General features: G+C 44.5%; 2 protein-coding genes across 23 annotated transcripts in view; both read left to right on the top strand.

The window, feature by feature from the left end:
* Positions 1-1,874, top strand: part of MTCL2 (microtubule crosslinking factor 2) — an 86,739-nt gene extending 84,865 nt beyond the window's left edge. For 6 of the 8 annotated variants that reach the window (XR_011430992.1, XM_023626517.2, XM_070247687.1 and 3 more), the window contains 2 exons: positions 293-380; positions 960-1,716. Coding sequence is in view for 7 of the 8 variants with exons in the window: in XM_023626517.2 (XP_023482285.1) it covers positions 293-380; positions 960-1,048 (177 nt within the window). In the remaining variant the exon portion in view is untranslated. Of the gene's footprint in view, positions 1-292; positions 381-959 lie in introns of all 8 variants that reach the window. The other 2 variants (XM_023626511.2, XM_023626510.2) reach the window with 1 other exon arrangement.
* Positions 1,875-4,488: 2,614 nt separating this feature from the next.
* The window catches only part of NDRG3 (NDRG family member 3), a 72,791-nt gene continuing 51,430 nt past the window's right edge, over positions 4,489-25,849 (top strand). For 5 of the 15 annotated variants that reach the window (XM_070247693.1, XM_005604618.3, XM_005604616.3 and 2 more), the window contains exons 1-2: positions 4,703-4,848; positions 22,739-22,840. In XM_070247693.1, coding sequence (XP_070103794.1) covers positions 22,784-22,840 — 57 coding nt within the window. In that variant the 5' untranslated portion in view covers positions 4,703-4,848; positions 22,739-22,783. Of the gene's footprint in view, positions 4,849-7,198; positions 7,301-22,738; positions 22,841-25,849 lie in introns of all 15 variants that reach the window. The other 10 variants (XM_070247692.1, XM_070247691.1, XM_070247690.1 and 7 more) reach the window with 8 other exon arrangements.

Raw genomic sequence — 25,849 nt, 5'->3', positions numbered from 1 at the left:
GACCTCATCCAGCTCCTTCCCAGTTGGGCTCCCTCTTGGCCAAATCTAGCTAGAAGCCAGAGGACATGGGATTCTGTCAGAGGTGATATTCGTCAGCCTCCTGGGGCATAGAGCAGCATGGAGAAGAGTGGAGTGTGGATCTGGAGGAGCAAACAGAAAACGTCTGGCGTAAGCATTCTGGGTTGAGAGAACAGCAAAAGCAAAGCTCCTGAGCAGGAGCCTGCCTGGTGTGTTTGAGGAACGTCAAAGAAGCCCTGGACCCTTACAGCTCACAGCTGTCTTTCGTCTGCAGATGGATGAGCTGCAAGGATCAGTGAAGCAGCTGCGTGCCTTTATGGACGAAAGTTCCCAGTGCCTCCAGAAGGTGTCAGTACAGCTTGGTAAGCACGTCTCTGAGGGAGGCAGAGCTTGCACTGTTGTATATCTCATAGCCCTTTGGATACCAACTGCCCTTCAAAACATATGATCTCAGAGGGTAAGGCCTATAGCAAGTGATTTTTTTCCCCTCACAATAACTATTATGTTGTGGGGACTCAAAGTTGGTAGGAAATTTCTAGATGTGAATTCCACAGAAGCACAGTAGACTCAGAATTAAATCTCCACAAGCTACGTTGTTTTGGTAAATCCAAGACTTAAGAGATCCCTATTGCCTTTTTCTCTCTTCCTTCTTCAAGAATCCACTAAGTGACACTGACATTACTTCTCCATTGCTTTTCCTCACCTCCTCCAGCCCTAAATTAATTGCTAGGCGTACCTTCATTTTGTTATTTATCACTCTGTATTGTGGTTGTAATTACAGCTGACTTTACTACCAGACTGCCATCTCCTTGAGGACACATGCTCTCTTATTTGTCATTGTAATGCCCTTCAGTGTCTGGCACAGTGTCTATACATTAAGTTTTCAATAAATGTTATTTGAATTTGATTGAAATTTATGTTTTGGCTCCTTTCCCCTGCAGGGAAGAGAAGCACGCAACAATTAGATCCCTCACCAGCTCGAAAGCTGCTCAGGCTTCACCCACGAAACCCACCTACCGCATTGCTCTAGATCTTGTCAGTGACCTTATGAAGGCTTTCTGCCACAAGGTGCTCTAGAGGAGGATGATGGGAAGAATGCCCCAGTGCATGATGGCTGCATGGCAGTGTGAGCTGGTGATATCTGTCCTGTTCCCTTTGAAGATAACTGGCGAACTGGAGAGCACTTCCATTTTTTTCTAAAAGTGATGGAATTTATGCACCCGAAAGAATGTTGTATAGACATTTTTCCAAGAATGTGCAAAAGGTTTGAGACTTCTGCTTTGGAATGACCTTCAGAACTAGTAGCCCATTCTTTTAAATATCCTTTGTGGTCAGAAATCTTCATCTTGTGAGTATGTATTTCAGGTTTTGAAACAACCTAAAGTCATTCTGGACCAAATCCAATGAGACATTTTAGGAGTCAAGTTGAGTTCTAGTTGTAAAGGAATGAGGCCAGTTTTCTTGTGTGGCTCTGAAAGCGATGTTAGGTCGAGGACTTGTGATCATGTGGACATGTATATCACTTCACAAGATGTCCAAATTGAGAGAAATACCACTCATTCTCTACGTCTGGATGTCTATCATGTGCTTTTCAATGTCCTAAATCTTGGATTCATGGCAAGAAGGATCTGAGTACCCCCTTTCATTGTTCTCTATATTTTGTAGTAATCTGCATTATAAAGTTGCACATAATTAAAAGCTTTCCCTTGTCTTTGTGTATATTTTGGGTGTGTAAAAAATTAAAAGGCAGGGAGGGCTTAGCAGTAAATAGGATTCTTTGCCACGATGCAGAAGTGAACAGTAGTGTGGAGATTTGCTCAGCATTAATTACCAATAAAACATCAACTAATTTATTATTAATGTCTGTTATTCTCTGATCCTCCTAATGATAAAACCCATTTCATTTCAATACCCAGTCATAATCTTCAATCTTAAAACTTGGGCTAAGCACCAGTTAGTGAGAAGTGATATCTCCTTGCTTTGACCTACATTTCTTATTCTTTCACTTATTTATAGAGCCCGTGCTGTATGCCAGGCACAGTTCTAGTAACTGGGGAGAGAACAAAGAACAAAAAGACATGGGACCTCCTCTCCTGACGCTCACAGTGTAAGGGGACACGGAGCAAGAGGAGACAACTCCGCAGAAGTGATGTTTTAGTTGATTTGGGAAGGATGAAGGAGTTTAATAGGGCAAGTATTTGAGGCAACAGGAGCGGAATTTTCAAAGGCCTGAGGGAGAGAGAATGGAGCATTTTGGGATACTAAAGAGACTAGTAAAGCAGGAATGTTGAGTGCCAGTAGGAGAGCCACATGAGACAAAGATAATCGAAAGTCATTAGAAGGGTTTAAGAGAGGGAGGCATGGAATTGGAACTTTATTATTTATTTTTTTTTTTGAGGAAGATTACCCTTGAGCTAACTACTGCCAATCTTCCTCTTTTTTAGCTGAGGAAGACTGGCCCTGAGCTAACATCCACGCCCATCTTCCTCTACTTTATATGTGGGACGCCTGCCACAGCATGGCTGCACCCAGGATCTGAACTGGCGAACCCCGGGGCCACTGAGAAGCGAAACATGCGAACTTAACCACTGTGCCACCAGGCCAGCCCCAGAACTTTATTTTTGAAAGATCACTCTAGTTGCTGTGTGGAGAATAAATCGAAGCAAGTAAGATGTGGATGTGAGAGAGCAGTTAGGGTATTGCAGTAGTCTAGGTGGGAAACCACAGCCTGTGCTGGGTGTTGACAGCGGATGAGTGGGGAGAGTTGCTCAGTGTCTGGAACATAGTAGGCATGTAACCTATGTGTTAAAAGCCTAACTCTGCCACTTATTAAATGTGACAGAAAAAGTTATTTAACCTCTTATCTGTAAGACTGGGAGAATGATAGAACCTGTATCATGGTGATGCTGTAAGGGTTAGATTAAATAATAGAAGTTTAGAACAGTGCTATTATGATGGAGAGGGTGAAAGCTTGAACACCTGGGTGGATAACAGAGCAGTTAATTAAATGGGAAAGCTAGTAGTTCAATTTGGGATACCAAATGGAGAAGTCAACTAGATTGTTGGATATACAGGTGGAAAACGGGGTAGAAAAATCTGGACTAGAGATAAAACTTGTAAGTTACCAATATCTAGTTATTGAAGCATTGAGAATGGAAAATATTGGCCAAAGTAGAGCAAGAAGAGACACTTTGGACAACACCAAGGAGAGCTCGGGCTTTTAAGAATCAGAGGAGTGGTGTTAATTGCCTACTCTTTCAGAAGCAGAATAGTATAATGGAAAGAGCATAGAGTCTGGAATGCATCTGTGTCTCTTATCCAGATTTCTTCATCTTTAAGTGGGGATAGATCACCTCTCTCCAAAGGTGATTGTATCTTCCCCTGTTTTGCTTATTGTATTACATTTTTCGTTTATAAGACCGTTCAAACTCAAGGATAAGCGTTTTTGTCTGTGTCTTCAATAGCTAAATAGGATAGAAAACAGAAAAATAAGTTCTAAGTATTTACAAGACCATAATCTTATGAGCTAACTTCCATTTTTTTTTTATTATAGATGAGGAACTCAAGCATGGAAAGGCTTAATAATCTAACCAAGAAAGTATAGATTGTAGTGGAGGGTGAACTAGAACCATTCTGGCACTCAGTAAATATTAACGAATAAACATAAGTCCTATAATAAAAGGCTGTGCTCAGTTAATACTAGTTTTCCCTCTACCCAGATTTGATTCATGAATTGTGCTTGGTGAATAACAATATTATAGACAGTTGCTGCCCTGGAGATGTTTGGTAATATTTGTTCCATGTGCCCTAATTTAGTTAAGAGAATATCTTACTTTTAGCCAGTGATACTTAATATTAAAGAAAGAATAGGGCCTGGCCCGGTGGCAGAGTGGTTAAATTGGCTCACTCTGCTTCAGCCACCAGGGGTTTGCAGGCCAGGATCCAGGTGGCGGACGCAGCACCTCTCCTGCTGTGGCAGCATCCCACATAAAATAGAGGAAGATTGACATGGGTGTTAGCGACAATATTCCTCAAGCAAAAAGGCAGACTGCGGATCTGCCAATCTTCCTCACACACACACAACATAAATGAAAAAATAAATAATAGATTAAATTGTAAACTTTTTTGGGGAAGGGATTATGTCTTGTACATTTTGGTGGTATTTAAATTATTGGGTCATTAAGCTTAATGTGTGTAATCATTCTGAAAAGGAAAATTCCATTTCTCACGTTGCACAAAGAAAGAAGTTGGTGTGGCTGGCAGTTGTTATAGAGGTGATATAATGGGGGACTGACAATGAGGAGCCCTGAGTCTTAGATTCTCGTTCCTAAGTTACTGTGTTCATTCACCGAAAATGTAATAAGCCTCTTCCACGCGCCAAGCGCTGTGCTAGGAGCCACGTGACCTCGGTACGTCTCTGGGCCCATGTAAATGGAGGATGCCATGCCCCGCAAAGGTGGTTAGGGCTTCATAAGAACGCGACTTGACGGAAGGGGAGGAGGACAGCCAGACGCAGCACTCAAGGCCCCTCCCTCCGGGCCGTTCTAGTTTCAAGTTCTTCAAGGAGAGTCCGCAGCAAGAAAAACTACGTCCAAGATGGCGCCGCCGGCCCCTCCTGGCTGGGCCACCATCTTTTCCGTAGTTCCTGAGGCAGGCGGGCGCAACGCGCCTGCGCCGTCCTGGCAGCCTCAGCGCGCATGTGCGCCTGCGGAACCTCCCCCGCCCCTCTCGCCTATCCAGCTGCCGCCGCTGCTGCTGCTGCTGCTGCTGCTGCTGCTGCTGCTGCTGTTTCGGCCGCTGCTGCGCTGACGGCGGGTGCTCGCGCCCCAGGTGAGTGAGCGCCTCAGCCCGGCCCGCGCGGGGCGCGCGGCGCTGCCTGCGGGGGCGTCGCTTCCCTTGCCTTCTCCTTCCCTGCCTCATCTCCGCGGCGCGGCGGGGCGCGGAGTCCGCGCTGTCTGCCTCCTCCTCGGGGTCCCCCGGCGCCCGGCGCCCTCCGCCCTCCCGGCCCGCTGGACCCGGGTCAGCCCGGCCTCCCTCGGCCGCTCTCCGCGCGCGGGCTACGGGGTCCCGCGGCCAGCCCGCCGGCGACAGCCAAGCCTCCGGCGCCAGGCACCCTCGGTCCAGGGACCCTCTAAGGCGCGACCTCATTTCCCGCTCCTGCTCTGCAGGCGGCGGGGTTCCGTGGGCCTCGGGTCGGGCATCCATGTATCCTGCCCGCCGCAGAGCCAGGGGGGCTTGGAAGGTGGGCGGTGAGCGCTCCTGGCATCCGTGCGTCCCCGATGCCACAAAAAGTACCCTCTAGCGGGACCTCACGACGACCCTGCGAGGGAGGGGCTTCTTAGCCCCACTTTACAGATGAGGAAACTGAGGCGGAGAGAGGCAGAGTGCTTGCCCAAGGTCACGCAGCTAACAAGAGGCAGGGCTGGCTCTTGAACTCAGGGTCTCTGGCTCTCAGGCCAGTACAGTTGGAATTTGATCTTGTACCTTTCAAAAAAAAAAAAAGGTGAAATGCTCTTGCATCTCTGGAGTTGCTTCTTCAATGTCATGAAGTGTTGAGGTGTTACAATTGAGGTGTTACTGTAATAATAATAGTGGTAATAATGTTATTAATAAGAGCTAATGTTCATCCAGCACTTTGTGTGTGCCGGGAATCTTGCTAAACATTTCATTAAGATGATCTCACTTAACCTCAGCAGCTCCCAATCCAGTGCGTTTCCTTCCTTTTCATGCAGACTTTTTTCTGCAGAGCTGGCCTCTCTGTCACAGGTAGGCTGTGAGCCTCACCGGCTTAGGGAGCGAAGCTCCGTGGTGGCTGATTGACGGAACAGAGATAAGCCTGTATGCCTGCGTGCAGATTTTCCCCCTAGCCTGGCCCCCAGAGGATAAAATCGGCCTTCCTTTTGTGGCTGCCAGGAGAGCTGGACTGGGCTAGCTGGGCTGGCTGGGATTGGGAGGTGACAGAGCAAATTTGGCGAGCACTCACCTCATTCTGGGGCTTTTTGGCTCTCTTCCGACGCTGGACTTGGAGATCTCAGTGTTTAAGATATAGTAAAAAGAGAAAGGAAGCATTGACCAAGTGGTGCTGAATATAAGAAGCCTCCATGATTTAAAGTCCCAAAGGAACAGCTGTAAAAATATGTGAATGTTTCCTCCCCAAAATAACTAGCTGTCTTTTTTTCTTCCTTAGCAAATCCGCCCACACACTTCAAAGCTACCTACCACTACCTCACCACCTTCTCTGTGAAGCCTTCCTTGCTTGATTTTCCCGATTAGAATCACACACACAATAGGGTAGAGGCTTCAGTCTTACCCTTAGGACTGTTAGCTCCTTGACGTCAGGGGCCGTCTTTGCAGCCCCAAGTCCTTGGTTCATAGTAGGCCCTTGGTAAAGACTCAGTGAATTTCCATTGCTCGTTTTCATTACAGAGAGTGATGTTTTCCTGCTGTCCTTCCCTCTTGCCCTCAGTGTCTCTTTGCTGTCCCTCACTTTAGATTCAACTTCTGGTCATCACCTCCACTCAGAAGTCTCCAGTACACCGTGTTTTTGAAAATTTGCAGATAAGGGTCCTGCATCAAGACGCCTGTTTATCCCCAACAGTGGTGTATGCCACTGAAGTGTACAGGGCAGTCGTTTTTTTTTCATGTTGCAGTAGGGTAGCCTGAGGCTTAGGGCCTTTTAGTCTGTTCCTAAATGCACGTGAGATTCATTTTTACATTCTTTGCCTTACGTGACGCTAGTACTATCAGAGTAATCACAATTTTTACCATACATAATTTTATGATATTTGTAATAATAAATATTCAAAAGGGCCCTTTGGCAGGCAGCAGATCTGTGCATAGATTCTCTATATAAATGAAGCTTTTTACAGAGTTTTTCCAAATAGTTTTCTGCAAATATGTTGAGTTATTATATGTAAAGCTTGCTGCTGGGTATGGTGGCAGATTCACAGTTGAACACAATGTGTTTCTTTCCTGTTGAAAGAGCTTACTAACTAACTGGGAAACACTGTAACTGTAACTCAAGTCCAGTGTAAAAATTGCCATAATAGCATTACAAGCAAAGCGATATGAGAGTATAATGGAATAAGGTATTCAAACATGGGACATTTCATAAAATCATACGCTGTTCCAGCTGAAGGGAAGCATCAAGCCATTGAGTCCAACCTTCTCTCTTTTACAGATCTCATCCTGAGAAGTGAACTTGTCCAAGGTCACAGAACTGGGGCTACAACTTGAAATTCCAGACTTTTTATCCATTAAAGGTTTATCAGTATTTCTCTCAGTGAGTTCGTCCTTAAAAGACATTAACCAGCAACTCTATTAAAATTCCATTTGTGTGCTTAGAACAGGGGTGAGGAAGAGATAACAAAAATATGATTCACGTCTTCAAGGAGCCTATGATCTGTTGGGGAATAGTACAGGCTGTTCTTTAACATTGAAGACAGTGTGTCCCTAATTGTTAAGTGTGTGGTAGAGGGTCTAGGTATGGCCCAGGAGTTGGGGGAGGGGCAAGAGGGATCCTAAGGAGCTGTGTAGTGCGAGGAGGAGTTGCGGACTTTGGGGAGGAGTTGGGACTTTCTGGGCTATGACAGATTGATAGGGTCAGAATTAATTGAAAGGACAAGGAAATCATTTTGAAGTAGGGTAGTAAAACTGAAGCAAGATAACAATGCCTCACGTCTTTAAGGGACAATAAAAAAACTGGCTTGACCAGGATGGCTTAACTGGATTAGAGCAGTGCTTCTCAACCTTCAGTGCGCATCTGAATCACCTGCAGAGTTTACTGTAGCACAGATTGTGGGAGGTCCCACCTTGGGCATTTCTGATTCAGTAGGTCTGGAGTGGGGCCCAAGAATTTGTGTTTCTAACAGGTTCCCAGATGATGCTGATGCTTTGATCCAGGACAACACTTTGAGAATCACTGGATTAGAAGGTTGAGAAGCTAGAGTCAGAAACTGTCAAAGAACTTGTTCCAAAACAAGTCTGTGTGTGTGCATGTTGTATACCATTATAGAAGAGTCCTAGAAAGATGCATTCCAAACTGTAATAGTAGTCACTTCTGGAAGTGGGATTTAGGGGGTTGGAGAATTCACTTTTTATTTTGTACCTTTCTAAATTATTTTCACATTGTGCACATACTACTTTTGTATTTTAAAAAGAAAGAAGAGAGTCCTTTTTGAAGATATATACTAAAATATTTATGATTTAAAAAGCACTTGCTAAAGTAATCTAGTGTCATACAACAAATATTTTTAGATTGTCTTTTGTATGCCAGATGCTGCTAGGTTCTGGAAATATAAAGCCTTTGCTAAAGCTTGCAGCCTGGTGATTGAGATGGGCAGATAACAGCTCTCCTGGGTATCATGTGAGCCTCCTCAGAGCAAGGACAAGGGTCTAGCGATGTGCGTGGCAGATAATAGGCACTTGGTAAGTGATGAATGAATGAGCAAATCCAGGCAAGAGGTGAGGACAGTCGGAAAGAAAAGGAAAGGGCAAATGGGAGATTCTGGAAGAAAAATTGACAAGCGTGAATAGGGGCGATAAAAGGAAGGGGTGTGTCAAGGACTTTCAAATCCAAAGATTGATGACATTTTGGGTTTACTGCAGAACTGGGTGTCAAGTCATCTATTCTGAAAGACCTTTTAACCCTTTCCTTTTTTTTTTTTTAAGAGATTGCTTGAAAATAGCACACCAAAACTTAACCAAGATCGAGTATGAGTATTTGCCAGGTTTCAGGGCTTTCTTTGGTAAATGAAATTTTTTCTTTAATTACAGTACTAATTCTATTGTGTTTATAATATTTACCTACAATCTTGCCACTAATTGTTTTCTTATTTATGAATGTGAAATTAACTGAGATATGTGGAGGATATTTTATTTACTTATTTATTTTTTTTTGAGAGGAAGATTAGCCCTGAGCTAACTACTGCCAATCCTCCTCTTTTTGCTGAGGAAGACTGGCCCTGAGCTATCGTCCATGCCCATCTTCCTCTATTTTATACGTGGGACACCTACCAGAGCATGGCTTTTGCCAAGTGGTGCCATGTCCACACCCGGGATCCGAACCAGCGAACCCCTGGCCACCAAGAAGCGGAACATGTGCACTTAACCGCTGCACCACTGGGCTGGCCCCAAAGGATATTTTAAATGCTGTACAGAAATAAGTGGTATTATGTCTTTTGATCTTATCTCTTCAGTAAGAGGGATGGTACCATCGATTCAAAATTTGGTCGTGTTTTCCATAATGCCTCACAGAGTTTGACATGTCATCAGTCCCAAATAAATACCCATTGTTGATGGCTGAATGGAGTGTCCTTCAGAGGAAATAGGGCCTCATTGCATTCTGAATTGAATTCTGTGTAAGCACTAGTTACATTATCAGACAGGCTATGCTATTAAAGTTGGTTAAGAATGTGTGCTATGGAGTGGGCGTTCTCCCCGTTTTTTTTATGCAGAGGTGCTACTTTTTATCTTCCTCAGAGAGTTAATATAGGAAATGAAAATTAATTTCCCAAGAGGGGTAGCTTCCCCCAGGATGTGGCTGTATCATTTATCTGTAATGCCTTCATCGTCATTGTTCTTGGTGCTATTGAGTCTATGCCTATTCTGACTCCCTAGTAACCCTGTGTACAGCAGAGCAGAACCTTGCCCGGTCTTTTTACACATCCTCTCACCTACCAGTGCTGTATCAGGTAGTGCTCTGCTGCTATTCATAGGGTTTTCATGGCCAAGTTTTTTGCAAGTGGGCGGCCAGGTCCTTCTTCTTAGTCTGGAAGCTCCACTGAAACCAGTCCACCACGGGTGACCCTGCTAGTATTTGAAATACTGGTGGCATAGCTTTCAGCATCACAGCAACATGCAGCTGCCACAGTGTGACAACTGATAGACAGGTGGTGTGGTTCCCTGACCAGGCAATGGCCAGGCCGAGGTGGTGAGAGTGCTGAATCTTAACCAGTAGACCACCAGAGCTGGCTATAATCCCATCACCACCTAAAAATGCCCACAGTTTACAGATTTCTCAATTGATCAAGTATAAATTTCTACTTCACCCACTTTTTTTGAGGAGGATTAGCCCTGAGCTAACTACTGCCGATCCTCCTCTTTTTGCTGAGGAAGACTGACCCTGAGCTAACGTCTCTGCCCATCTTCCTCTACTTTATATATGGGACGCCTACCACAGCATGGCGTGCCCAGCGGTGCCATGTCTGCACCCGGGGATCCAAACCCACGAACCCTGGGCTGCCGAGAAATGGAACGTGTGAACTTAACCACTGTGCCACCTGGCCAGCCCCTCACCCACTCTTCATACTTGATTTTATTACTTATTAAGATTTTTTTTTGTTATAAATTTTGCAGTGTCTTTTTAAGGATAATGCTTTTTCAGGTTTGGGGGCAATAACTATTATTTTTTGGGAACTGTGAGTGTGATGGTCTAAAAACTCCTGAATGTAATAAATCAGGGTAGGGAAAATTGTGTGTAGCTCATAAAAACAGTATGAAGTTGTTTCCCATTTCTTTTTTTTAAGATTGGCACCTGAGCTAACATTTGTTACCAATCTTCTCTTTTTCTTCTTCTGCCCAAAACCCCCCCAGTACACAGTTGTGTGTTCTAGATGTAGGTCCTTCTAGTTGTGGCATGTGGGACGCCACCTCAGCATGGCCTGGTGAGCGATGCTAGGTCTCTGCCCAGGGTCCAAACCAGCGAAACCTGAGGCCGCTGATGCAGAGAGTTCGAACTTAACCACTTGGCCGTGGGGCTGGACTTCCCATTTCTGATGATAACCTAAGATTAGAAGTCTTGTCAGCTTTTCCTTTAATTGGTAATTGTCTTATGATAATCTTCACAGAAATACTATTTGCTTTCAAAACAGACACCGTTGTTTGTTAAAAAGTGACAGTTTTATCCTTATAATGCTTCTACATTTTTAAGCCTGAACTTTCAACTTACGGATAAAAGTTGAATGCGTTTTAAAATTGTGAGCTTTTTAGCTCTAAAACCATTTTACGTGAGACCATAATACTTGGCAGAGAGAGGAATCCGGCTCCTGTCTCTTTATCTCTGCAGCCGAGAAAGCTCTGGCTCTTAACGTTCTTCAACCTTTGAAGATGTTGCTTCTTTTAAACCTTTGTTTAACATGGTTTTAACCAGGGTGTTGACTAAAATGTAACTTTGGGTAGTCCAGGGTGTAGATTGTTTTTCAGATACCCCCAGATAAGTGCAGGTCTTTCCTATTAATTAAAGTAATAATACCTAATAATACCTAATTGTGTGTTAATAATACCTAAAATTCGTATGGTTCTCTTCAGTCTTCAAAATTCTTTGATCATTAAGAATGATCCTGGGGCTAGCCCCGTGGCCAAGTGGTTAAGTTCCAGCGCTTCACTTTGGCGGCGCAGGGTTTCACTGGTTCGGATCCTGGGCGCAGACATGGCACCGCTCATCAAGCCATGCTGAGGCAGCATCCCACATTACACAACTAGAAGGACCCACAACTAAAAATACACAAATATGTACTGGGGGCTTTGGGGAGAAAAAGGAAAAATAAAATCTTAAAAAAAAAAAGAATGATCCTGGTAAACTCCAGTAGCCAAACTTGAGAAAACAAGTAGAAGAATTAATGATCGGTTGCCATCAACTGGGAAAAGTTGTTTGTAGAGGTCTGCCCAAGCTCCAGAAGCAGGATGCTCAGGTTCACATCCTTACTCTGCCACCTGCTAGCTGTGCAACCTTTGGCATATTACAGAATCTCTCTGAGTGTCAGTTTCTTCATCTGTAAAATGGAGATGCTTACAGTACTTACAAGTATGTTGGAAAATAAAGTGAAATAATGAATGGATAAAGGGCTTATCATAGTATCTGGCACAGAGGAAGCACTCAGTAAATTAGGCTAGTATGAGTATTAAACTGCTGCGTCTTTGGGCTCTGGTTTGTCCTTTACCTCCCCTCGGGCTATGTTAAAGAACAAATTGTTTTTAGGGATTCTGCCTTATAGCTGGCAGGAACCCGAAACTCATCCCAAGAACACATACCAGGGTTTTGCCAGCAGTGGTTTTCCTAGTGTCCTGAGCTGCGTCCTTCAGAAGTGGGAGGCAGAACTTAGTGCTTCTGCTTCTCGAGTGACTTTAGTATGACCTCCCTTTTAGAGCTTCAGCTGGTTGAGGGGTGTCTGGGATTAGCAAGAAGGCGTCTACCCAGCGTTGCTTTGTTCTAGAAGTTATCTTTACCAGTATCCTGGAATGAATAGGGCAGAGTCCGATTCCCAGCTTGGCAGTCTCTGCAAACCTCCCGTTTACCACCTGCCAGAATCCAGGAAGGACACCACAGGAAGGGGGGCCTGTTGTAAAGGATGCTGCTCTTTTCCTTTCAGAAGAACACAGGTGTGGATGGCCCTTATCCAGGGCTGAGGACTAGCAGGGGTGTTTCCTGTTAAAATGAGGGTCAGTGAGCATCTTCAGCAGCTTCTTTTGATCTCCCCCTGCTCCCCGACCTTTGCTTATGGGGTAGACTCTCTGAGAGTATTTCTTTTGCTGAAGAGAGCCCAGACTTTCCCTTAAGTAGTACAAAAGCTCCGTGGGCTGTGTTTTAAAGAGTCATTGTTTCTTCCATGGGGCTGGGTGATTGGGCTTGTTTATCTGGCTTTCTGGGGAGTCTCCAGAGACTCTTTCCTAAGGGCCCCCAGGAGACAGCAGTGAAACCAACATCTATTACTCTAGGCGCTTGAAGGGATGCTTAAGTCAGTAGTTTTATGATTAGATTAATTCAGGCTTTAACCCTGGCAAAACTTAAGAGCCAAGTCATCAGATAATTGTGCTTGTTGTAGACTGAAGTATGAAATTTAGCGCAGTACTCTGCGATATCTTTTAGAATCTGGAAAAGAAGTCCAGATGCCAGTTTCAGCCCCATACCCAGCTGGCCGTGTGAATTTAGGTAAATCACTTAAATTTCTAGCCTCTTCTCTCTTCTGAGGAGGAGGGCGTGACTGTAGACCAGTGGTTGTCAGCATTCACTGCCTGTAAGAATCACCTGTGGAGCTTTAAAAACAATACCAGCCCTGCCCTAGCCTTGATTAAATTAGGTCTTTAGGGTTGAGGCCTGGATATTGACAGTCTTCAAAGCTCCCCAGGTCTTTCTAATGCGTAGCTAAGATAACTACTGGACAAGAGGACCAAGTTTTAAACAACTGTGTCCTTCTGCTCCTCAGGAATGGCTGTCTACACAGGGAAGTCTGATTCATGTGCTCTGTCTTCTGACCAGCCTGGTCTTCTTTCCCAACTGCATTGCCCTTCTTGATGTCTCCTGGATATATTGTGTACATTTCTTTCTTTCCCAGCCTGGACGTCTTCACCTGGTGTGTCCTCTCTTCCCTGCCAGCTATCCAAACATATCCATTCAAGGCCCATCATTCTTACCTCCGTTGAGAAACTCCTGACCACCCCAGTCCTTAGTTATTTCTCCTATTTCTGCACTGGTTCCAAGCTTCATTTAGCTCTGACTAAATGCAGTGAACTCTAGATGCAATGTAGAGACGTGATACTCAAGTAACACTTGGCCTCTTAAGGAGGTGGGACACATGGAAATACCAATGGTTTGACTTGTTACTCTTAAACGTCTGTGTGGTGTCTTGTATTGTTGTCTGTCTCTCTATGTGTGTATTTCTTGTAAGTATTCGTTGATGGATGGCTATCTGTGACCTGACTCCAATGGGCATTTTTAGCCTTATCTCCTATTTCCAACAGGAACCTTCTGCTCTTGCCAAACTGGAACATTTTCCAGCAGACCTGTGCTTTCTCATCTTCGTGCTTTTAAGTTATCCTCCTTTTCTGGAATTCCTTTTATTCTTCTCTCATCCTCACCTACAGAAATTTTATCTGTTCTTCAGGGTCCAGTTCAAATTTTTGCCTCCTCCATGAAACTTTTTCTCAGCACCCACAGCCTGCTGAGATTAACTGACCTGTGCCCTAAACCTCTGTAAAACCTTAGAGCAGTGGTTCTCAGCCGGGGGCGATTGTGCCCCCCGGAGGACCTTTTGCAACATCTAGAGACATTTTCAGTTGTCACAAATGTTGGAGGAGGATACTCCTGGCATCAGATGAGCAGAGGCCCGGGATGCTGCTAACCATTCTCCAGTACACAGGACATCCCCCTCAACAAAGAATTATCTGGCCCCAAATGTCAGTGGTGCCAAGGTTGAGAAACTGCCTTAGAGTTCATCCAATTCCTAGGCTCGTGTTTATACTGCTTTGAACTGTAATGATTTGTTTATAGACTTAATCTCCCTACTCAGTTGAATTAATGGATGAAGGCAAACGCCAGTCCCAAATCTGTGCTTTCTTATGATTAACTTCATATTAGGGTTTAATCCTAGAGCCTGTGGCCTGATCCTAACTGCTTGGCGTAGTTTAGGACCAGAGGTAAAGAGGTCCTTAGTGTGGGGTGGGTACAGTGAGGCAGTCTGTTGGATTTCTCTCCGTTTCACCCTCAGATCTTTTTGTGTGATACAGGGCATAGAGGGAGCATTTTGGATCAGAAGAAAGTTGGATTTCAGTTGCAGCTGTTGCATTTATTAGTTGTGTTACTTTGGCCTGTCCATTTCCCCTCTTTCAGTCTCAGTTTCCTCCTCTCTGTAATAGAGATGGTGCCAGTGCCCCAGTGTTTTACCTCCACTGCCATCGTGATGATCCAGTGAGATGTTAGATGTAAAGTGTCATGATAATTACTCATTCAGCCAGTGGTTTATAGTTAAAAAGAGAGAATGTGGGTCAGCTTGCTGTAGGAGCACCACCGTCTACCTTCCCAGCCAGTCCCCTGACCACTTCCTGCAGCTTTCCAGCTGTAACTGCTTCAGCCCCAGCTCCAGCTCCTTCTCCTCGGGATGCCTCCTTTCTTTGCTGCCTTCATTCTGTTTTGGTTGTCTGTCTGTAATCTTGCCCAAACCAAAAGTGATTGACTTCGCCTCTCAAATACAAACTAGTGGCCTAATGTTGCTACATCCCGGGGAAGCCTGACTAAGGCCAGACAAATTACCTTGGTCGTGAGGGAAAGCTGCAAAACAAGACAGCTTCTAGTTTAGAAAGCCGATACTATGTAAAGTCCCTTATTGTCTTTTTTAACTAACAAAGCAATGCTTTTAAGTACTGCAAGTCTCTGACCAAGTGGACACAGTGCAGGGGGAGATAAAAGCCTGAGACGCTTAGCCAAGTACACCCTCCCACTGATTTGCTGAGTGACTGTCAGCTAGTCATTGAACCTCATCAGGTTGATAACTGAGTGACCTCTTAGGATTGTAGTAGGAATCAAATGAGATGGGGAATAGGGGAGAGCTCACCCTGGGGAAGAATGCAGAATACTGTGTTTATAGGGAGCTTCTGGGCCACAGAATGTCAGCCCTATCAGGACCCAAAAAAAGTCTTCCTGCCTAACCTCTTCTCTTCACAGATGGGGAAACTGAGGCCAAAAAGGGAAAGTGTTTGCCCAGGGCCACTCAGCTAAGTAGGGGCCCCCCTAGGTCTAGAGTCCACGTCTGATGTGCTTATGGGCTCTTTGCTTACTGGCAGAATCCACGCATCCATTTTTCCTGAGTGAACAAAGGTTGCACTATGTCCTTGGACTTTAAACGTGTTCTGCAGAGCCCTAGCGTCTCACCACCCCTTCAGCCAGAGCCCCTACACTTTTTCCTGTTTTCTATTTCAGAGTTTTGGTGCAAAAATTAAAAGTAAGTGGTCTTGACGATCTTTAAAGGCCCTCTCAGTGCTGACTCCCTGAGTGAGTATCAAAGAACACTGGTGTCTCTCCTGGCCATCCTAGGAACATTTTCGTTTGCATTTAAATTCGGAAATGTCAGTTTCTATATTTCTAACAAGTCATAAGCATGGGCTTTTTTTTTAGCATGGAGAACTGAGCCTCATTTTTCCTAGATTTTAATACCATTGACTTTCATTGTCAAAAGATAATGGCCCTTTCTTAGTCCTCATCCTCTTCCTTCCCCCTTCAGCATTTGACCGTTTTTCCTCTCCTTTGACTTCTTTGACATTGTATTTCTGCTTTACCTCTTGCATCTCTTGAGCATTTTTTTCTTTGTTTCTTTTGCATTGCTGAGTTGTCCTTCAGAAGAGCTCAGGGCCTGCCGCTCCTCCTTGTCTCTGGTTCCCTGAGCGCCTACACATTTTCCTCACTAATTCTTACGTGTGCTTGGGTCTCTTGGATGCCCAAATTTCAGCTCTAACTCAAAGTTGATTTTTTCACCAATTTCTCTGTTATTGCTTCTCAGTTCCCCCTTTTCTGTTAATTGTGTCATCATCCTTTTATCCCTGTAACTGGAAACCTTGGCAAACTCTGATTCTTCTCTGATCTCACACTATTTTTACCAAATTTATACCCCATATCTCCCTTTTTCTTTATATCTGTGATTCCAGTAGTGTGGGCAGTCTCTTGTCACCTTTCAGCCAGATTTCTGTAGTAAACTACTAAACTTTTCTCTTTCTCCAGCATGTTCCCCTTCTAGTTGGTCTGGTCTGTTGAATCTTTTTAAAATCGCATCTAGTTTACTGAAATCCTTTTTGGAAGAAGGCAGGATGAAATTAGATTAATAGAGTCTTTCTCTACCCCATCCTCATCATCTCTATTAAGTTTTTTTGCTAATACTCACGCCTTTTAGTTATTCACCTCTTCAATTCAAGTTATCTCCATTCTTCCTCAGCTCATGAGATCACATGTTGGACTGTCATCACTCAAAACTGATTATGTCTGACATCCTCAACAAGATCCCCAGATGGTTGTCAGTACATTAAAGTTTGAGACTCACTATTCTAACAGCAAACTAGAAACAGCCCTTGTTTCTGAAACTGATTACCAAGTAATCGCTGGAATTTCATTTCTCTTTCCCCTACTCATTCCTTGTCCTCCTCATCTTCAGCTCACTGCAGTTCTGCCTCATTGGTATCCATGGGGGGTTGGTTCCAGGAGCCCCAAGGATACCCAAACCCATGGATGCTCCCCTACCTTGTATAAAATGACATAATATTTGCATATAAGCTATGCACATCCTCCCGTATACTTTAAATCATCTCCAGACTACTTGTAATACCTAATACAATGTAAATGCTATGTAAATAGTTGTTTTTGTTTTTGTTTTAGATTGGCACCTGAGCTAACATCTGTTGCCAATCTTCTTTTTTTTTTTTTCCTTCTTCTTCTTCTTCCCAAAGCCCCCCAGTACATAGTTGTATATTCTAGTTGTGACTGTCTCTGGTTGTGCTGTGTGGGACAGCGCCTCAGCATGGCCTGATGAGCAGTGCCACATCTGCACCCAGGATCTAAACTGGTGAAACCCTGGGCTGCCAAAGCAGAGCATGCAAACTTAACCACTCGGCCACGGGGCTGGCCTCAAATAGTTGTTATACTATATTGTTTAGGGTTAGGGATTTTTTTTTCCCCAAATACTTTCTATCTGTAGTTGGTGGAACCCACAGATGCTGTCAATGCAAAAAGCCCACAACCAATCTATAAATGAAAATTTGGGTGAGTTTATTCTGAGCCAAAATGTGAGGACCATGGCCCGGGGCCTTCCTTCCTCAAGGAAGGAAGGGCACCAAAGAAGTGGGGTGTACAGAGTGGTTATATACCCTCAAAGAGGATGTTTCACACATGATTGAAATGTCCCTTTTGCAGTAGTCACAAGACTGCTCTGTCAGCACAGTGATTGATGGACATAGCAGGTAGTAGGTTGGCCGTCTTGGTGGACACAGCAGGGTGGCAGCTCTGTTGTCTGGAGCTGGGTGGTCACAGGTGAGCACAGCAATCAGTTCCCAGCCTAAGGAAAGATGCTTATCCTTAAGGAAATGCCAATGTTGGGGGGGGCGGGTGGAGTTGCACCTTTATCTTAAGGGCATTTGTTCTTGTCTTTGGGACATAGCAAATGCTTAAGCAGATATACAATGCATGCTCAACGGCCATGTCAGGCCCTTTTGGAAAAACAAAGTCAGGCCAAATTAGGTTTATACCAAATGGCTTCCTTATATACTCCAATATATCCTATTGCTTGCCATTTCTATTTGTCAATGCAAAGGGCCCACTTTACTGAGACACTGAGGGTTCTTGTCCTGGTGTGATGACTCAAACCTTCATTCTAAGGCATCTGAGTCATTGGTGGTATAGGATTGCTCTAAACTTCTACTACCTTTACTTCAAGGAGATGCCTCTTGAACTTGCGCAAGGTCCTACAGCCAGTAGATGGGGTGTGGTGTAGACGTTACGGTATAGTGGGAAAAGCGAAGGGTTTTAAATCTTTGACCTGTTACTTACTTAGATGTGGGATACTGGAAAAGTCACTTAACTTCTCTAAGCCTAAGTTTCTCATCTATAAAGTAAGAAATGAAGATATCTACCTGAGACAGTTGTTATGAGGCTTAAACATAAGGTGCTTAGGTTATAATTTCTGGCACAGAGTAGGGAATTATACTTTTCCCCTTTCCCTTTCTAGCCGTTTGGTACCAGACTCACTTCCTCAGTTTGAGCGTGGCTGTTTTCTGTCAGTCTTCTCTCCACCTCATAAAACTTGGAAAGAGGGCGAACACTTTGTTGTTTACTGCAGTTTAGAAAACCCCTGCTAGCCTTGTAAAAATATTCACAGCCCTTAGTACTAGGATGGGATATGGCAACTATATCATTTGTGCGGGGGAGGGCACTGCAGGCCTTAGATGCCCCGGGAGGGAGCCGGTCTGTGGAGCTGAGCGCTCTGGAGAGGGAGTTGTCCACCACGGGGTCTTAGTTTTCTCATAGGTGTTATAAAACTGCTCACTGGCAAGGTCTTGGGACAGTGAGAACTGAACAAAAATGGAGTGTCCGGAAGAATGCCGTAGGTCCCTGCAGTGTAGAAGGCAAACGTGTGCTGTGTTGGTGCCAATCCCTAAGTCAGCCTGGAGCCGCTCACTGCTCTGCATGGAGTCTGCCCGGGCCAGCCGACAGGGGAAGCCTTCACATTTACCTCGTGCCCTTGTTTCAGTGTCCTGGCACAAACATCGTGTTTCTCTTCATCTTTAAAAAATGCATGGGAACATTAGGTAAATGCCAGTCATTTTGGACCTGGGGTCACCTCGGGCTTTCCCGGCTCTGAGGCTCCTTGACAGTCCTCCCCATGTGGAGTCACATTTGAATAATTAACATCTTCCCGTGTCCTGCTTTCAAGTGAGTGAATTAGAGTAGGAAATAAAGCTGGTGGGTTGGAGAAACAGTTCCCGGAAATCACCATTTTACTTGGGAAAAAAAAAACCAAGTGGAAATAGAAGAAAACAGTTGGCAGTGGTTGTCTTTAGATAGAAGAACTATCAATAAAATATCTTGTCATTATTTTATGATTTCCACGTTTTCTAAAGTGAGCACGTACTGCTTTTACAGTAGGAAAAAGAATTTTACAGATTGGCACCTGAGCTAACATGTGTTGCCAATCTTCTTTTTTTCTTCTTCTTCTTCTCCCCAAAGCCCCCCAGTACAAAGTTGTACATTCTAGTTGTGAGTGCCTTTGGTTGTGCTATGTGGGACGCCGCCTCAGCATGGCCCGATGACTGGTGCCATGTCCGTGCCCAGGATCCAAACCGGCAAAACTCCGGGCCGCCCAAGTGGGGTGTGGGAACTCAACCTCTTGGCCAAGGGGCTGTCCCCAGGAAAAAGAACTTTAAAATTGCCATTTTAAATTACTAGTGGTAGTGAAGTCCAAATGAAAAGTAGCTGCAGATTATAGTTTGATTAATAAACACAATAAGTAGATCCCAGTTGGGCCAATATTTTGAGAGTTAACTGGGTCAAAGTCGGGACTCTAAAAGAGAATTGTAGGTGTCAGCTGAAATTTATGATAAAAGATTCAAGCCACTTCATCTCCTTTTGAAATGTGACTGATACAAAAACAAAACAAAAATTCAGCTTCTGGGCGTCAGTAGCTCAATCAAGTTCATGGGGTGCTGGGATCTGAGAAAAGAACCATGTCCAATAGGGAGGTAAAATATCATCACGCTTGAGCTAAGGGGCCCAAACGTTTGGGATGCTTGTGGTTGACGTGGGGTCCATAGTTTGAGGAGTGTTCTGGGTTGGCATCCTCTGGGTCCTTTGAAGGAATGATAAAAGATCTTTTGTTAGTCTGCCCTAATGTAGTCACGGTTGGGAGCAGGATTTATTTTAGAGTTTTGATCAGTAATAGCTAAAAGATAGCCTGGAACACATACCCTCTCCATAGATAACTAAGTCAAAACCATGCAGTTCTATCTCTGGAGAGAAAAACAGAAAAATGGATTAATATATTAAACTAATATCTTGTGGAGGCTTTTTTGATTCCCACCAATGGAAAGTAGTAGCTCCTCCTTTGAACTCCTCTGGCCCTTCTTTTATTTCACGTATTGTAGTTGGTTTTATGGATAGCTGTCATCTCTCTTGTTTACTAAGCTCCTGGAAGGCAGGGATCTTCTTTGTGTCTTCCACAATGCTTTGCACAGTAGGTAATCAATCCAACTCACTGAATTAGTGTTCTTCCTGACTTTGGTGAGTTCAGGGTCAAGGCAGAAGAGATGAACCCTAGAGCTTTTGAAATGTAGGGGAGGAAGACAATTTCTCTACCCTCTAGGTCCTTCTGTCTAGTTTAAGAATTAAATTGACATGAGACACAATAACAGGAGAAAAATCAAACAAAGTTGAATACCGTATACATGGGAGAAACCCGTGAAAATTGAGTAACCCATCAAAATGGCTGAAGCCACCACCTTAAATACCATCTTCAGCTGAAGACAAAGGAGAATGTTAGGCGTAGTGATTTGGGACTTCAAAGGGGAGGAAGGCAATTTACATGGAGATGGAAAAGCAAATGTTGGATAAACAAATGTGTGCTGGGCCATCTAGACAATGGGACCAGAAAGAGACCTTTGACAAAACAGCCTTTGCTAGATGCCTTCCTGTCTATCACACCTAGAATTATCTATGGTGATACCTCCTTCCTGGGACAGGCCCTTCTATCTTAAATTCTTTTGGGTGGTTAGGAGGCAGGTCAAAGTTTCTTTCAGAGTCTCTTGTCCTTAAAAATAAGCAAAAAAAGCACATGTTGGGGTGGCCAATTCTAATCCCTCACAGAAGTCTGGGTGAGACTCACTTGCATGCAATATGCAGTATTTGTAGCCTCTCGTGGCTTCTGTGGGGTGGAGGAAGGATTTATGGCTCATTACTCTGCCTCCCCCGTCCAACTGCCTTCTTCTCCTAGAACTCTATTTCCTTATCTTCCTCTTTGTATTAGTTATCTATTGCTATATAACAGATTACTCCAAAACGAAATTATTTATTGTGTCTTCTGGTTTCTGTGGGTCAGGAATCTGGGAGCAGGCTTGGTAGGGTGGTTTCAGCTCAGGGTCTTGGGTGGTTGCAGTCAGATGTCTCAGCTGCAGTCATCTGAAGTCTTGACTGGTACTGGAGGACCCATTCACAAGGTGGCTTACTCACAAGACTGGCAGGTTGGTACTTGGAAGTTGCTTCCTCTCAAAATGGGCCTGCCCGGAGGGCTGTTTGGGTGTCCTTACAATATGGTGGCTGAGTTAATGATTCAAGACTACAATGTCTTGAAGCAGAAACTGTAATGCCTTTTATGGTATAGCTTCAGAAATCACATATTGTTGTTTCTGCCATATTCTATTAGTTACACAGGCCACCCCTGATTTATGTGGGTGGGAGATTATACAAGAGGGCAAGTATCAGGAGTCAGGGATCATTGGGCTCATTGGAGGCCATCTTGGAGGCTGGCTACCATACTCTTCATCCACTGCTGTGATTCCCCGAGTAAAGGCAAGCAAGCTTAGCCTTGATTCATCTCCCTCTTTATTCCCTTGCCATTCCTAATTCAAGGCCTCATCCTAGGCTACAGCATTAACCTTCAGTTTTTGTCTCCCCTTAATCCAGCCTCCGAACTGTGCTTCATGAAGCCTAGCTCTGAGCATGTTGTTCTCTTCCTCATACATTTTCAGTAATTAAAATGTATACTCCCTGAGGGCAAGACTATTATATTAATTATCTGTTGCTGCATAAAAATATCACCACAAACTTACTGGGTTAAAACAACACACGTTTATTATGTCATAGTTTCTGGAGGTTGGGGGTCCAGCATGGGTTGACTGGGTCCTCTGCAAGGCTGCAATCAAGATGCCAGTCGGGGTTAGCTTCTCATCTGAGGCTCAGCTGGGGCAGGATCTGCTTCCAGGCCCATGTGGTTGTTGGCAGCATTCAGTTCCTTGCAGGTTGTTGGACTGAGGGTCCTGGTTTCTTGCTCTTTTGGCTGGAGGCTGAACTCAGTTCTTTGCCACGTAGCCCTCTCATAACATGCCAGCTTTCTTCTTCAAAGCTAGCAGGGGAAAGTGTGTCTCTCAGCAAGACAGATGTCAAAATATTATGTAATGTAATCTGTACGGTACTCTTGTGCATTCCGTCACTTTTACCATATTCTATTGGTTAAAAGCAAGCCATGGGTACGGCCCACAGGCGTTGGGTGGGATTGTGCACGGATGTGAACACCAGGAGGCAGGGATGCTGGAGGCCACTTTCGAGTCTGTCTGCTCTATCTGGTTTACTGTCTTCAGCACCCTGGGCAGTGCATGACACACACTAAACTCTCACATCTGAATGAATGCCTCTGGTGACTATGATGTTTCCAACTCCTAGTTTAATCCTTTTCCTTCGCTTCCTTCCCTTCTGTTTCAGAGTTCCCGATTTATTCTTGAGAATCCTCTCCTCTGCTCTGTCCTCATGGATGAGCTGCAGGATGTCCAACTCACAGAGATCAAACCGCTTCTGAATGACAAGGTAAAGACTACTCTGTTTTCACTAATACATGTCTTTCCTTCTGTGATTAGTTTGTTTTCTATATTACCTGAACAGTACCTAATTCAAAACCTATTTAGCTTGACTTTCTATGGAGAGAATACTTTTTAAAATGTATTTCCTAACCTTCTTTTTGATGTCTTTCCTCCTGTTTCTTTCTTCCTGCTTTTGTTTCCATGGGCCAAATTCAATCAAGTTATCCTTGAGATTTTCCTCTTTTGCAGATAGAGATGTTAAGGGAAAAAAATAATATGGCAGAGTTAAGCAGAAAGTATGAGATTGGGGGTTGACTTAGAATCCAAGTGTCTTGCCTTTCAGCTTTTAAAAGGAAGACTTAACATCCATGGCTGATGGTGCACATAGGCTGCGATGCTCTCCGTAAGGTTTGTCAGGTCTGTGATGGGACCTTTCTGTCAACGCTGAGGCTTTCATCAGGGATGCCTGGATGTCAGTAATACACCTCATTGTGTTAGTTAGAGAGCTACACAGTGAGCAGCACAGTTCACAGCCACCAGGAGTCCGCAGTAAAGAGTGGTGTGATGATAGGAGTTACCGAAGAGCTGAGACTTACTGTCTCTCCAGTCCCGCTCCGTTTAGTAAATGTGCCTCAGGTTCTTTCTTTTCAGCTCTATTCATTTGGTTTATTGTCATCGTCTCCCATTAAAATACTCTTGTAGCTTGATGTGAATGAGTCCATGGTATCCTTTCCTGAGAGGAGTACTGATGGAGAATAAGAGTAAAGATGGGTGAGGTTGGGATAGGGGGGCTACACCAGAAAATGCTATTGCCTCTCTTTTTTTGCCCAAAGCAAGGCCCTTCACCTACAACTTCTGAGGCTGTTGACTTACTATGTGTTTATCAATTTGCTGTTGGATCCTGCCAGCCCCATTTTCATCCTTGTGACCTCATCTCTCCATCCCCTCTCCCACCCCTTCCTTTATCTTCCACCATATTTCTTACGCTCTCCCTTGGCAAGCTGCACACTTTTTAAACCCCCATTTGGTTTCTTCTGCTGATTCCCCTCATGTTTTCAGAAAACTCTCTCTTTAAGTACTATCTTTGGCGCATGTGAACGGCTGTCCCAAAGATGATGTGCCACAAAGAGGAGGAAGGAAATAAAACCTGGGTCTCTGAAGCTTATGTATAGTCACAGGGCTGGTGGGAGTAGGCAGTTTAGCTTCAGAAAGGTAGTCACCCCCTAAACCTCGCTGATCATCAGAATCAGCTGGAGAATTGTTTAAAAATATGGATTCCTGGGTCTCAGTCTAGAACAACTAAATTGAAATGTGAGGGGAAGGGGACAGGACACACACACCCCTCCTTGATCAGTGGTCCTCAGCTTCGGCTGCTTATTGAAATTACTTGAGGAGATTTAAAAATGACCTATGCCTAGGTCTTACCTCCAGAGATTCTGATTGAATTAGTCTGGGCTGGGCTTTTTAAAGAGCTCCCAAGATTGAGAACCACGCCTAAAGTGGTTTTGATTAGCCGCCTTGGAAACCCGTGACCTGATGGATCACAGGTATTTGAGGACGAGGGCACAAATAGGAGGATCCTTCACTGACCCTGGAAGTCCGCAGGATACGTGAGGAGGCATCTGCTTGGAGAGTTGCAGGAATTAATTAACTGGATATCTCATAGAGAAGGCAGCTGGAAAAGGAAAGATTCAGTGCCTGTGGCCATACAAAAGCATCATGTCTAGGTTCTCCTTTCTGAGGCCACAGTGATGGCTTGGCTGTATCTGATGTGTGCCCAAGTGCGATGAACAGAATTGTGCCCCTCCCCCCAGATTTGTATGTTGAAGCTCTAACCCCCTCGTGACTGTATTGGAGATATGGCCTGTAAGGAGGTGATTAAGGTTAAATGAGGTCATATAGGTGGGGCTGTAATCCATCAGGATTGGTGGCTTTATCAGAGTAGGGAGAGAGAGATTCCCCCACCCCCCACGCCCCCAATGTGAGGACACAGGAAGATTGCAGCCGTGTGCAAGCCAGGAAGGGAACTCTCACCAGAAACCAAACCCTGCTGGATCCTTGATCTTGGACTTCTAGCTTCCAGAACTGTGAGAAAATAAATTTCTGTTGTTTAAGGCACTCAGGCAGCCAGAGCAGTCTAAGACACCAAGTATTGTTTCACTTCCTAACATCTGTTAGCTCCTCTTTGATATGCCTGTGCTGTTCCTACCCACTTCCCACGCTCCATTTTGTTCTTCTCTTTCCCTAAGAAGTGCTCCTGTCCCATCATTATTCATGAGAGCTCCCCTGCTCCAGCCAAGCTTTATAGAAGTAGGTTGGCAAGAGGCCCTCTTTGGATGGTAGCATTCCCAAACAAAGAATTCCACCTCCTGTTAGCCTCCTTTCCCCCCCACCCCCAATATGCTTCTGTCTTTGCCCAGCAAGTGGGTGCTTTTGCGTACATTGTGAAAGTTATAATGATGTTAATGCCTCTCATCTGTTCTTTCATTTGATCCTCCCAACAGCCTGGTGGTGTAGGGTGCACAGATCAATCTATTCCCAGATTGTTGATGAGGAAACTAAGGCTGAGAAAATTGAAGTAGCTTACTCAGATTGAGTACCTAAGAATGCCTGCGGTCAGGCAGGATTTCTCATTCTTGGCGTTATTAATGTTTTGGGCTAGATAATTACTTGTTGGAGATGTCCTGTGCATTGTGGGGTGTTTAGTAGCATCTTTGGCCTCTACCCACTAAATGCCAATAGCACCCCCCAGTGGTGACAACCAAAAATGTCTCCTGGGGGAGAAAGTCTCCCCATTTAAGAACCACTCCTGTTGGGGTATAAGCCTCCACATTTGAATAGGAGTAGATGTCTTCAGGGATTTTTCTGGAGGGAAAGGGTGAATTTGGTCTATCCTGCTTTATATTTATCAAGCACCTCTTATGTGCCAGGCGCTTTACATAGCTTCTGTCTTTTAATCTTCAGAGTATGCCTTTGAAGTAGATGGTGGTATTCCTCACTTAGATGAAAATCTGAT

Source organism: Equus caballus, chromosome 22 (assembly GCF_041296265.1).
Source record: "Equus caballus isolate H_3958 breed thoroughbred chromosome 22, TB-T2T, whole genome shotgun sequence".
In the NCBI taxonomy this organism is placed as follows: Eukaryota; Metazoa; Chordata; class Mammalia; order Perissodactyla; family Equidae; genus Equus; species Equus caballus.
Note: the sequence above shows the minus strand (reverse complement) of the source record. Positions and strands in the feature narration are given on the sequence as shown.